General features: G+C 40.4%; 2 protein-coding genes across 2 annotated transcripts; one reads left to right on the top strand and one right to left on the bottom strand.

Annotated features, from left to right (window-relative positions):
* The first annotated feature begins 9 nt into the window (after positions 1 to 9).
* On the top strand, positions 10 to 8,392 carry klhl28 (kelch like family member 28). Its single transcript, XM_030126248.1, has 6 exons — positions 10 to 155; positions 1,047 to 1,307; positions 1,404 to 2,041; positions 2,157 to 2,600; positions 3,757 to 3,965; positions 4,840 to 8,392. Exons 2-6 carry the CDS (start codon positions 1,047 to 1,049, stop codon positions 5,001 to 5,003), a joined length of 1,716 nt encoding a protein of 571 aa, XP_029982108.1. The 5' UTR covers positions 10 to 155; the 3' UTR covers positions 5,004 to 8,392.
* A 31-nt stretch (positions 8,393 to 8,423) lies between these two features.
* Positions 8,424 to 12,522, bottom strand: dorip1 (dopamine receptor interacting protein 1). Its single transcript, XM_030126250.1, has 5 exons — positions 12,270 to 12,522; positions 11,487 to 12,011; positions 11,010 to 11,099; positions 10,684 to 10,818; positions 8,424 to 9,604 (listed from the first exon to the last, which is right to left on the bottom strand). Exons 1-5 carry the CDS (start codon positions 12,353 to 12,355, stop codon positions 9,427 to 9,429), a joined length of 1,014 nt encoding a protein of 337 aa, XP_029982110.1. The 5' UTR covers positions 12,356 to 12,522; the 3' UTR covers positions 8,424 to 9,426.
* Positions 12,523 to 12,702: the final 180 nt, after the last annotated feature.

The following is a 12,702-nucleotide window of genomic DNA, read 5'->3' as shown; positions in this document are numbered from 1 at the left end:
TAGCTGCTTATAAGAGCTCCTCTGTAGCTTAGAGGCTAGGTTGGCAGGAGGTTGTTTTCCTGATAGCCGCTCGGGGTTCCCACTCGTCGCTGCTGAACTCCGCCACTGCAAAATCGGACGTTACAGCGGCACAACAGACGGACACTAGGTTACAGGTCTGATTTCTTTCCTTCATACACATATCTTTGTTTAAATGCTATCTGACAGCTAGCTATAACGTCACGTTTTGTAGCTGTCAGCCATGTTACTGTATATCAATCAATGATGCAGCTAGCCACAGTAACCGTGTTTATTTTTAGCAGCTAACCTGCGCTGACTGCAGTGACATGAAACATAAAAATAATCAGTCTATGTTTAGGGGAATCTGGTATATGTGACAACACAGTGCACCACACAAGCTAATAGTAACGGAAATAGGAGGTCTCCGGAAATATTTTTACGCTAAAGTCCAGTCGCTGATGTAGTTTACAGTGTGTTAGCTAACGCCTTAGCTATCTGCCGATGCAAAGCTAAGAGATAGCTAGCGAGTTTTGATCTGGCCATGTCCTGCGTTCAGAGATCACGCACTGGCTCATGTCAGCACAGAAACAGTTGACATTATTGTAGCTAAATGTCATACAGCATACCTCTATGCACAAGAGGATTTAGACACTTAGCTCATGGCTGAAGTCGCAGTCCTGCAATTTTATGCTTTCTTGTCAGAAAGGTTAACCTAAGTGCTATAGCCGTTAGCATTGGATTAAAGAGATCATGATTTCTTAGCTTCCCTTCCTGTCTAGTGACAAAACGGATCAGGATAATGACTGCATTACTTCGGAACATCAACAAGTTATTCTCCTTCCTACATATGTATTCGTCTTATTTACACGATATTCTATTGGCCTTTGTTTTGTTGACTTTTCAGCTGAGTCTCAAGGCAAGATCAAATTTGGCAAATTTAGACGTTTTATGACATTTCTGTTATTATTGTCGCATATCAGGTGATTACGAAAGTACAGTCTTTAAACATGTCAACCTGTTTTTAATACGTGGTTTCCTCTTATCAGATGGACCAGCAGGACCAGTCCTATATGTTTGCCAGTCTGACTCGGCCTCACTCGGAGCAGCTGCTGCAGGGCCTCCAGCTCTTGCGGCAGGATCATGAACTCTGTGATATTGTTCTTCGTGTGGGTGATGCCAAGATCCATGCCCATAAAGTAGTGCTGGCCAGCATCAGTCCTTACTTCAAGGCCATGTTCACAGGTAACCTGTCAGAAAAGGAGACCTCGGAGGTGGAGTTCCAGTGCATTGATGAGACTGCCTTGCAGGTATGCTTGGAACCAGCTGTCAAACTTGATTACTGCAATAGTTAAGTGATGCACTAAAGTTTGGTTTATGTTACACTTTACTGTTTTCTCTTCTAGGCCATCGTTGAGTATGCCTACACTGGCACAGTGTTTATCTCCCAGGAAACAGTGGAATCTCTTCTACCGGCTGCCAACTTACTTCAGGTCAAACTTGTACTCAAAGAGTGTTGTTCTTTCTTAGAAAGCCAGCTTGATGCTGGGAACTGTATAGGCATCTCCCGCTTTGCAGAGACATATGGCTGTCACGATCTGTGCCTGGCTGCAACCAAGTTCATCTGTGAGAACTTTGAAGAAGTCTGTCAGACAGAGGAGTTTTTTGAACTGACAAGGGCTGAGTTGGATGAAATTGTGTCCAACGACTGCCTTAAGGTTGTCACAGAAGAGACTGTATTTTATGCGTTGGAATCATGGATCAAATATGATGTTACTGAGAGACAGCAGCATCTGGCTCAATTGCTGCATTGTGTGCGCCTTCCACTCCTCAGCGTCAAATTTCTCACTCGCCTATATGAAGCCAACCACCTTATACGAGATGACCATGCATGCAAGCACCTGCTCAATGAGGCCCTCAAATATCACTTTATGCCTGAGCACCGGCTCTCCTATCAAACTGTGTTGTCAGCACGGCCCAGGTGTGCCCCAAAGGTGCTGCTTGCAGTGGGAGGCAAGGCTGGACTGTTTGCCACATTGGAAAGGTAATGCTAATGCAGTTGCTTATAAACCTTTCTAAAGACACCTCTTGAAATTGCTGTATTGTCTACTCCATGTTCTGCTTCACCCACTGAAAAATGTCCCTCTTTCTTTTTGCAGCATGGAAATGTATTTCCCTCAGACAGACTCATGGATAGGACTGGCCCCTCTCAGTGTACCTCGATACGAGTTTGGTGTTGCAGTGCTGGACCACAAGGTTTATGTTGTGGGAGGCATCGCCACACACATGAGACAAGGCATTAGTTATCGAAGGCACGAGAGTACAGTGGAGAGCTGGGACCCTGAAAGCAACACTTGGTCTTCGGTGGAACGTATGGCCGAGTGCCGCAGCACCCTTGGGGTGGTGGTCCTGGCTGGAGAGCTGTATGCCCTTGGAGGGTATGATGGCCAGTATTACCTGCAGTCAGTGGAGAAATATGTACCGAAGCTGAAGGAGTGGCAGCCTGTGGCACCCATGACAAAGTCACGCAGCTGTTTTGCCACAGCTGTACTGGATGGCATGGTGTATGCTATTGGAGGCTATGGTCCAGCCCATATGAACAGGTACAACAACCAAGACTTGTTATCTTTTCATAGTGTCATCTGTAGTGTATTTTACCTGTAGCATTTTATTAGGAAACTTTTTATTAAGGCTACTTAAAGCTAACAATGTGGAATTTTTATTAATTCACATCCTCAATTTTCAAGTAGCCCATGGGATTGTATAGATTTTGAAATGAGGAAAATTTGTGTTGTATGCAGTTTAAATCACAGCAGATTTAATGATTACATACTACATAAAGGTTAATTTTGGTATGTTGTGTAATTACTATGGATTCAGTGCTATATTGGTCTTCTTGACTGTTTATAACCTAATGAGAAATAAGATGACATTCACAGATAGTAGTGACTGATGTTCACCTGTTGTGATTTAGTTAAAGATCATTGCATAATAATGGTTTATTGAAAAATAAATAGTCTTTAGTAATGGTTGGGTAAACTCCAACATCATTTTACTCATCTATATTGGGTACTGGCACTGAATTTCATCTCTCTTTTTTTCTCTGTAAAGTGAAGTCTACAATAATACACATACGATCAAAATAGGCTCCTAACATCATCCTACATTTGACACCAATAACATCAAGTTCAGACACTCTACCACACTTTTTACTTGTCTCTGATTGCAGTGCAAAGCATCCACCCTGTTTAGAGCTCCTAACTTGGCTTTCTTTCTCAAGGTCTTGTTGGTGATTAAATAGAAATGGCAATCAGGTGAAGGATGTCAAGTGTTGCTGAGAAAATGGCCAGAGGTCTGTTAATAAGTGAAGAGGAGTCATAACACAAGTGGTTGCCGAAGTTTCTTTCAGAGTGCCTGTGTGCTGATGGTTAGACCTCTGTTGTTGCTGTGGATCTCTAAAGAGCAGTGTCTCTGTTGCTTGTTTCCTTGACTCCCAAAACCCCTGAAGAGAATGTGTTTGGACAGAGAATCTTTGGGGACTTTTTTCTTTCCCCAACAGCCTATTTGTTATTGCTTTCTGGAAAACAAATCCACCTTGCCATGTTCTAGTCACCATCAGGGATTTAATTTGATTCAGGCCAATTTTGGAAACTCATACTCACAGATTTTGCAGTTGAATGGGTGGGTGTGTGAACTTAGCTTCTCTTCTGAATGAACTGAAGTCTATTAAAATTATATGTATGTTTTGTTTTTTTACAGCGTGGAGCGGTATGACCCCAGCAAGGATGCCTGGGAAATGGTAGCCCCCATGGCAGATAAGAGAATCAACTTTGGAGTGGGCGTCATGCTCGGCTTTATATTTGTGGTGGGTGGACACAATGGAGTGTCACATCTGTCTAGCATTGAGAGGTATGATCCACATCAGAACCAGTGGACAGCCTGCAGACCAATGAATGATCCACGAACTGGTGAGTTTTTAATTCAGAGACTCTCATAATGCTGTACAAAAGCATGCTGTTAGAATATTCTAAAACAAAATTTATACAATTTTCAGTTTAAAAAAAACGGATGATAAAACAAGAAATATGTTGCAACTTTGTGTTATTGATGGGTTGGACAGTAAAGAAAAGCAAAAAAAAAAAAAAGCTCAAAATACAATGCAATAGAAACACAACCAGACTGAGTTTTAAAAAAGCATCTCACCCAAGCATAAACAACAAGAGAAAAGCAGATACGAATGGGTGTCAGTAATTAAAAAAACAGAAGATTGAAATGTAGGTGATGTATGTTATTCAAAAAATGTCTTTTTTTAAATAAATGGATAGGAGTACATGTAAACAGCTTTTGAGTACACTTCAGCACAAAAAATAGGTCTGAATATTAACAAAGAAACTCAAAAAGTAATAATAACTACCCAAACAATATGTAGTTCTTGCATCTACTCTGAAAACAGCTTATCATGCTGGGAGTGAAGAAAACTGAGAATAGGTCTTAATTTGTTCATGAATAGAGACAGAGAAGGAGGAATATTTACCTCATGTTGGAGCAAACTCCATTACGTCTACACTGAAATGCAAATCAAACTATATCTTAATTTGCTTTTTTTTTTCATACGACAACTACTTCTCGTTTGGAGTTGTGTACAAAACGTAGGTGTCCATTTTTTAAAAATGTGATCTGATTCAGATCCAGGTGTTACTTTTATTTCCATGCACATGTGCTTTACTGGGATGTAGATCTCTCATGTATGTGCAGGCTTGGTTGCCTGTGATTGCTGCCCATAGAAGATTGATGAATGATGCAGTGTCACTGGCTGTGTATGACTGATGTTGTTGTTTGCAGGTGTGGGCTCTGCCATTGTGGACAACTACCTCTACGTGGTGGGAGGTCACTCTGGGTCATCCTACCTGAACACTGTCCAGCGCTATGACCCTATTTCAGACAGCTGGCTGGACTCGAGCGGCATGATGTATTGCCGGTGTAACTTTGGTCTGACTGCCCTTTGACCCATGGCCCAGCCGGCTAGGACCCAATAAGGAAACTTAGACACAAAGACTTTTCTTTTTTGTTGTCTCCTCCTCCTCCTTCCCCACATTCATCCTCCAGGTGCAGAGGAGCGCTGCACACCGACATGAATGCTTGAGGAGAGAGAGAGCCTACTGGGTAGACGGATACGCCAGGCTTCCTGACTGGCAGAGCTGACCACAGATATGGCTGTAGAGATGAAGACAAGCCGCAAACTTTAAGCGGAAAAAGAGAAGTCGAGTCAGACAGTCGAGGAGATGAACACACTACTGCTGCTGGACCACAATGAGGACTCTGAGCCATTTCCCAGAAGATTGTTGGAGAAATCTGTCACTTTTGTTTTAAAATTTGTTATATTAGCAGACATTTTTTTTTTCCCCCTTCATGCCATTAACTGTTTGACACTTCCCCCCCTGCTGCAACCAGAACATTTGTTCAAGTTTTGTAAAACACTTCAGTTTGCTTGTGTATTTGTATGAATATGTGGTTGTTGGCCATGTAGCGTGTATGTCCGTGTGTATGCTTGAGGGGTATGTGCATGTCAGATAGGATTGTTTTTGTTTTGTTATGTGTCTGCGTGCAGAACTGATGCTCAGATTCAGTGACACAGTCTGGCATCAAAATCAGTGCTTCACAAAAAAGAGAAAAGTGGGAATCTTTATATTTCCTCAAAAGGGCTGCCTTTTTTCTCTCTTGTAAATAGTCTAAATGAAATATATAGATATGAATATATCCTCTAGTGCATTGCCTGTAAATGTTTTCTGCACTGGGTCACTAGTATGAATGCGACTCAATGTGTAGTTTAATTACATGGGTCACTGTTGAGGTGAATGACGAGCCCTGATAAATCTCCAGAGAGCATTTGCCACTAGTCTCAACTTCATCCTGGGAGCCAGTTTAAAAACTCCCACATTATTCTTCTGTTACATCTTCCTAAGGTCAGGTCATGCACTTGCTACTCTTCACAATTGTTGAAATCGACCTTGGCCCTCTTTTCACCCTTTGGTCTGTACACAATACCAACTGGTGCTATATTTAGGATTCAGGATTCAGCTGTTTGTCTGTGTGGCCTCACAATCAGGCCAACCTCTGTTCACCCTCTGCTACATTTCTATTAGATGTTTTGATTTGATGTATATGCATTTAAAAATGCATGAAATCTGAATGGCTCCCAACTGTGCAATAGAAACACAACTGATAGCAAAGCCTCTGATTAGGCAGTGGCAACTTAAATCCTCATAATTCTGAAAAGTCTGCCTTTCTCTGTTGTTTTTTTCCTTTTTTGACAATCGTCTGAATTGTCCACTTTTGAAAAGATGCCATGTGCTTTGGCATCCCATCTACAGGATGTGAGCATGCTTTGTCAGTGTCTCAGTCCGTGATGCCAGTACAGTCTCGCATTATTGGCCATGAACACAACCTTTCTGCTTATGATTGGGTCTGACACCTGACTCTGCATTCATGAACTCGCCACCAAATGTGTGATCCTCATGTGGACAAGGTCTTGCTTCGCTAGCTCAGGTTTAAGGTAATCTGTTGACCGCTTCATGTGAAGTGCCAAAGCATGAACCTTTTGTTTTTTTTAAAGCCCCAGTGTAGAAACGTTCCCTTTTGTGCCACAATTAGAACATTTTCATTCATCTATTTGCATTCTTCCATGCTGTTGAGAAGAGTTGGGTGATTAAAATACCAAGGTCTGTGCCAGCCAGCTTAGGCCACGTTGTTACCTGTGCTGTGTCCTGAGAGAGAAACCAGATGAGCAGACTCTGAGCTCCCTGAGTGCATTTGGCTGTAGGCTGGCTGATGGTGTCTGTGCAGCCTTAGGGCCAAACTCCACAGACGGGTCCAACAATGCACAGCAATAGAGGGGGCAATGGACTCAGAACGGTTAAGTGTAGTGTGTCCAGTTGAATCACTGTTAATGTCCAAGTTTAGACTGAATTGCTCTGTCCACTAATGTTTGCACATAAGTGGAAACTTTAACCAAGCTCTGCATTGCACTTACCAAACTATTTGATACGTATTGTAATTTGTACATAACTTTTAATTTAGGCTAATGGCATTTAGATAATGCAATAAGACTTATTTTTCCTGTGTGGATTAATGTTTTGTGTTAACTTTGTCTCTTTAAAAAGCCAAGGCATCTCATATTGCTGTAACAGATCTACACATGGCATGTCTGTTGATTTACACTGTCGGCTAAAAATGTGGGCGTCTAACGAAATCAAATAGACCTTTGACTTTGCCTCATCCTACCAGGCATTTGTCCTTCTACCTTATGTCATGTGTACTGGTTCATTTTTACAAGGCATATGTTTATTTACGTAGCTTCATTAATGGCCAAATAACCTCTATACAGGTCAGCTGTATCCCCACAGAAATAGAACCTGTGCTCTTTCACATAATGTCACCAGCACAGGTAGTTTCTTCTCCAAAGTCATCGCTACTGATGAGATCTCGATTAACATTTGCCTTGAAAAGTGGTCAGTGTGTCACTGCTGAGACCTTTAGCTTGTTGCAGGTTGTTTGCATGACCATATGTAGTACTTCCCCTTGTTCCTGTACATCTTTACATGATTTATGTATAACTGAAAGATTCTGCAAATGTGTAATTCCGTGAGGATTGTATGATTTGATTTTTTTGTATTTATTTTATTTGTATTGTTCATGTTTTGTAACATTACCCAGTCTGATTTTGATTGCTAATTCTGTTGTTTATTTGTTGATAGATTTTTGTTGATCACTTTACTATAGCCACAGCACAGATCACGCAGGCGTAATTATGTGCTGCTGCCATGATTCATTTAGCATCAATGTTATGTATACTGTCATGTTTTCTGAGGTGTATATTCACTACTACTCTGATGAATTTTGGAGAGAGGCTGATGAAAATCTGCAAACGTGAATCTGCAAAAGGGATGAGTTTGTTCGCATTATTATTATGGCCTAACCAATGTCATGTTTTGCCACCACTCTCACCAAAGTGCTTGTTCAAAGAGAGCAGACGGATGACTAACACCAGGTCTGGAATGGACTGCCACTCTTAATGTTTGTGTCTGAAAGCAAATCCTTTTGAAACTGATGTCAATGTTAGCCAAACTACCACTCTGCTTCTTTTACATTTCCCATCGTGTGTCTGGAGTAAGGTGATGATCTTGAATTTTATATCCTGTGGATTAATACTGGAAGTACAAGATAACCTTAGGTGTAGAAACAGTAGCTTTTCACATTTGATCATGTTTTGATTGAAGACATTTTACATTTTAGTCAGTTTGTGTGGTGCAGTTGTACCCAGTTTAAAATAAATGCCTGCCTTAAAAGGTACTGTCTGCTTGTATGTGACTCTTGTAATAAATACCCGTGCAATGCATTAAGTCCGACAAAATAAATCAATACAAGTGTACTGAAAAAATATTTGTATTTGCATTTTAGAAACAGCATTTGCATAGAAAAACAGCAGTTAAAAGCTAAAAATGACAAAGGCTTTTCACTTGCAGGATTAATTTTGACAAACTTTAATTGACAGAGGCACTATTTTGAAACTATTAAGTGATTGATGCCCAAAACTAAATGAAATTTAAAAACATACTTCTTGCTGGAGACTGCAGTGTATACTGTTGACAGTAATAACATGCTTAACTAATGCATTGATGTGTTGTTCATAGGACAAGCTTAGCATATTGGAATTATAAAACATTTATGCTATTAGCATCCGAAAAGACGTTTGGCTGCTACGACAATTAATATAATTGTATTTCAGCATCTGGTCATTCATGCTTCCAATTTCTGACATTTAGAAACAAGCTGTCATGGACCTCGACTTTGCTGTTCAGTTATCCATCATTAAACCATAGTAAAAATATGAAAAGGACCATTTATTTTTCTGAAAGGGCTGATATGCATACAATCAGAATTAAGAAAGAGACGTAAAGTGGCGCATTTGATGAAAATGGGACTGTCAATTCCAAACTTCTCATTAACAAAGATTTTTTTTTTAGCACCAGTAGTGTGGTCCATTCAACAATGACATTTTAAAAACCATATGGTTGCTTTTGTGGTATGATAATGGATATATCCTGATTATTCATTGGTACTGTCATTTTTGCATATCAACTCAGAACTATTATAGTCCATTATATTCTTGGATTCCAAGCAAGCTCCAAAAAACCCCCCAAAAAAGTAATTCCACTTTGCACAGGTAAGTTTTCTCCAAGCATCCAAGGGCATGTCCTTTAGCACATAATGAGCTAACAGCAGAAGAAATGGCTGAAAAACATGTCCTGTGTTTAAATGATTACAGAAATGTAATGCCATCTGTGGGGTCTGAAGAAAATCTTGGAAAACTGGATGAATCTGCTTAATGTGACTCCTGCTCATCCATGTGTCCTCTTGTTTTGGAAAAATTCATTTGGTGCGGATGTAGACCAGGGAGGACAACAGTAGAAGCTCTGGTGGCTTATGTAGCAGGATCAGATTGTCGCTTCTCAGACCGTCATAGTGCATCCAGCACCCGTCTATCTGGAACACTGCAGAGTAATGATGCTCATCTTTGTTGAAGAGTGTGGCACCCTCCAGTAAATACCTGAAAGAAAAAAAAAAAAAAAAAAAGAAAAAAAAAAAGAGTTTTCACTCTTTTACCATGTCTTTTTTCGATGAGACTAGTCTCACACCAGCACTGGTGAAAGACCTGGTGCATAATTTATAATTCTGGTAAGGCAGAAAAAGCTCTTTGGTTTGTCAATAATTCTGTTAATCAATCATTATAATCTTTTTTGGTTTCATGTCATTTGGGGTGGATTTGTTCAGGACTTTGCACCGCAAGCATTTGCATTAATATGACTAAACCACCAAAGAACGTGCTGCAGAAAAGTGGGCCTGTATTACTGAATGATCTAAATCATCATAACTTGTCATTTTCAGCATGGAGTTGTTGACTGGATGGCTGTTTTTTCATGAACTATGGTGGATTTCAGAAAAGTAGCTCACAGATAGAAAGGGAGGAAAATGTTAACTGCAATTTTCAGATGACTTCCTGTGAGTCAGACTGCTCTGAGAAGAAAGGAAGTTGCAAAAAAAAAATCTGCAAAACAATGTGTGCAAACTGAAAAAATTATCCAAACATCAGTCGTTTAATAAAAATTTTGTATATTTTCAGAGTCGGTAGTTGTACTTTTCTATTGTGTAGTGCTTTTTGACTAGATACTCTACATGAATGTACTCTCTTCATTTCATACAGAATAAAAACAAGCAACCACAACTGAGCAATCATGGCTATAAACTCAGAATTATTTATCATAGAGATAGATATGTCATATTTGGAACTGATCTACATTTACAGTTAAGATTTACTGCTATCAACTTTAGAGTCTGGCACAAAACTTAGTAACATTATTTTTAAGCTAAGGGTCAAATAAATACTATAGTATAATTCAACTTTTTTTCAGAGTAAGAGTTGCAAAAAATTTTGATATTGGATCTGATAATCAGTCTATCCGAACCGCTACCCTAATTTTTGGCCTAGTGCATATTAGCTTTAGTGTCTCCTTCATTCCCGGAGTCATGACCCTGAATGGAACTGCTTATGATAGTGGGTCACACCACAAATGGGTCAAGGCGTGCAACTTTACACCAAGTCAGGGACACCTAGTAAAACCTCCATACTTGTGCTGGCAGAGAGCCAGGTGGTAAGGGACATACGACAGCTCCTCTGACTTCCACTGCTGCATGTTGAGAATGACAAAGGGTGGGGGTCCATGGCAGAAAACCCTCTGTGAGAACTCTCTAAGGCCATCACATCTGTGAAAAAAACATCAATTGGTCAACAAAGTGAATTTCACTCTGACCCAGATTAGAAGTGAAGGAATATTTTACATGTCACAATACTTTATTAATTCCAGGGGTCAATTATTATGAGTAACAGTTGCTCCATTCACACAATAATTTCCTCCTGAGATTAATAAAGTATTCTGATGATTCTGATGTCTTACCCAAGTTCTGTGCAAAGTAGAAGTTTGGGACAGAAAAACTTATCCACAGCCGACTGAATGGGGTCTCTATGAGGCAGCTCATGAGGAGGACTGGAGGCAAAAATATTCAAGTGAAATTTTAACAAATTGAAACTATACACATAGTCTAACAACACTCATGTCACAACATACTTTGTAAAAAAGGTCAAAGGTGCACTTCATAGAAAATTAAAGGATTCTCACTCAACTTATTCATCTTACCACAATTAAACATTAAAATATCAGTACGCCAGTGGAAATTAAACTTTTCTTGAAATAAACTTAAACACAAGCTGAGCTATCATTACTATTTACAGTGGCGATGATAAGAGTATTGTATATTTGAAGAAGATAAGAAAAATCTAAAACCTGTGCTGCATGTTTTAAAATCTAGTGGCTAAAGTTAACTTAACAGGAAAAGCTGTGACATGACAGTATTACACTGCATGTCCATCTAACCTGATGTTGATCGTGGTCTTGACACTTTGCTGGACACGGGCTGGGCAGTTCCAGTTGGTGCACAGGCTCTCCTGTATGGTGGACATCAGGTTCTCCAGGTTCTCTGTGAAGTTCTCATGTTCATTGCCAAACAGGTCAATCTCCAGTGCTGCCTGGTTGATTCCAGAGCGGTACTGTCTTTTGGACATCCTGTCCCAGATCCACAGCATCTTCACTGTGGTGTAGTCACAGGAGTCCATCAGATAGAGGAAATACTCCACAAACTGTTTTCCTAGGAAGACAGCCAGCTCCTTCGGAAAGCCTTGGTTGTCCCGTAGAATCACATACAGGATCATGAGGAAGCCATCAATAGTGCAGGTGTTTTTCAGGCTTATTTGGACGTACAGAGGGGTGCATGATATCGCCTTCCGTCCTGCCTTTATGGTGAAGACGCCACCCCAAGGGAGCACAGGCCTCCAGAAGGAGCGGTCCTCCTCGTCATTATTGTTGATGGAGGCACGAATTTCCTCAAACAGAGTCTTAGACCTGTGGACACACAGGGAATGAGTCTGACACACTGTTTTGATGAGTAACAAAGTGAAGCAGGTCTGCGATCAGTGCCATCGATGGAGTAAAGTAGCAATGATAAGACACGGGCACTTTAGCACTAGCTTAAATATGCAAATATATGTTAAAGAAAACAAGCAAGGCCATAGTAAATGAAGCGTGATTAGTAAACCTTCATGTAAGAGATCGTGTATAAGCTTATAGTTTCACTATTTAACAGATCAGCCATCAACCAACCTTTCAAAGTGAAGATTGTTTGCACTGTTGGAAACACACGTCTGGAGGTCCTCAGTGTCGTTCAAAACACAGAATCTACACTCCATTGCCTCTGAGTTTCCTCATGATACATCGGACGGAAATATCTGTAGATATATATATATAAGTGTAGTATATTCTAGCACTCTCTAGAAGAGACGATACCTTCAAAACAACGTCTGGTCACCGTCAACTTGGCCCATACAAACACTGCTTTGATATTTTGCTTCTTTTTAAGCCGTGTGTAAATATAGTGCTGCCCTCTGCTGGCTTTTGGCGCAATTACGTCCACTTCCGCCTCGTCACCGCCCCCAGTGGGTGGGAGCGTAAATACGGAAATGTTATTGGTCAGTAGCTTCCATAAAGAACTTATATAATGCATATGATTGGGTATTAGCGTCGACACTTGACGTGT

This window comes from Sphaeramia orbicularis, chromosome 22, assembly GCF_902148855.1.
Source record: "Sphaeramia orbicularis chromosome 22, fSphaOr1.1, whole genome shotgun sequence".
Lineage (NCBI taxonomy): Eukaryota > Metazoa > Chordata > Actinopteri > Kurtiformes > Apogonidae > Sphaeramia > Sphaeramia orbicularis.
Note: the sequence above shows the minus strand (reverse complement) of the source record. Positions and strands in the feature narration are given on the sequence as shown.

Bases quoted from the DNA above. Each gene is read 5' to 3' on its own strand.
- klhl28 (XM_030126248.1), top strand. From the start codon at position 1,047: ATGGACCAGCAGGACCAGTCCTATATGTTTGCCAGTCTGACTCGGCCT. The intron at 1,308-1,403 runs GTATGCTTGGAA...TTTCTCTTCTAG, and splicing joins TTGATGAGACTGCCTTGCAG to GCCATCGTTGAGTATGCCTA. The intron at 2,042-2,156 runs GTAATGCTAATG...TTCTTTTTGCAG, and splicing joins CTGTTTGCCACATTGGAAAG to CATGGAAATGTATTTCCCTC.
- dorip1 (XM_030126250.1), bottom strand. From the start codon at position 12,355: ATGGAGTGTAGATTCTGTGTTTTGAACGACACTGAGGACCTCCAGACG. The intron at 12,012-12,269 runs GTTGGTTGATGG...GTGTGTCCACAG, and splicing joins AACAATCTTCACTTTGAAAG to GTCTAAGACTCTGTTTGAGG. The intron at 9,605-10,683 runs GTATGGAGGTTT...TTTTTCTTTCAG, and splicing joins CTGGCTCTCTGCCAGCACAA to GTATTTACTGGAGGGTGCCA.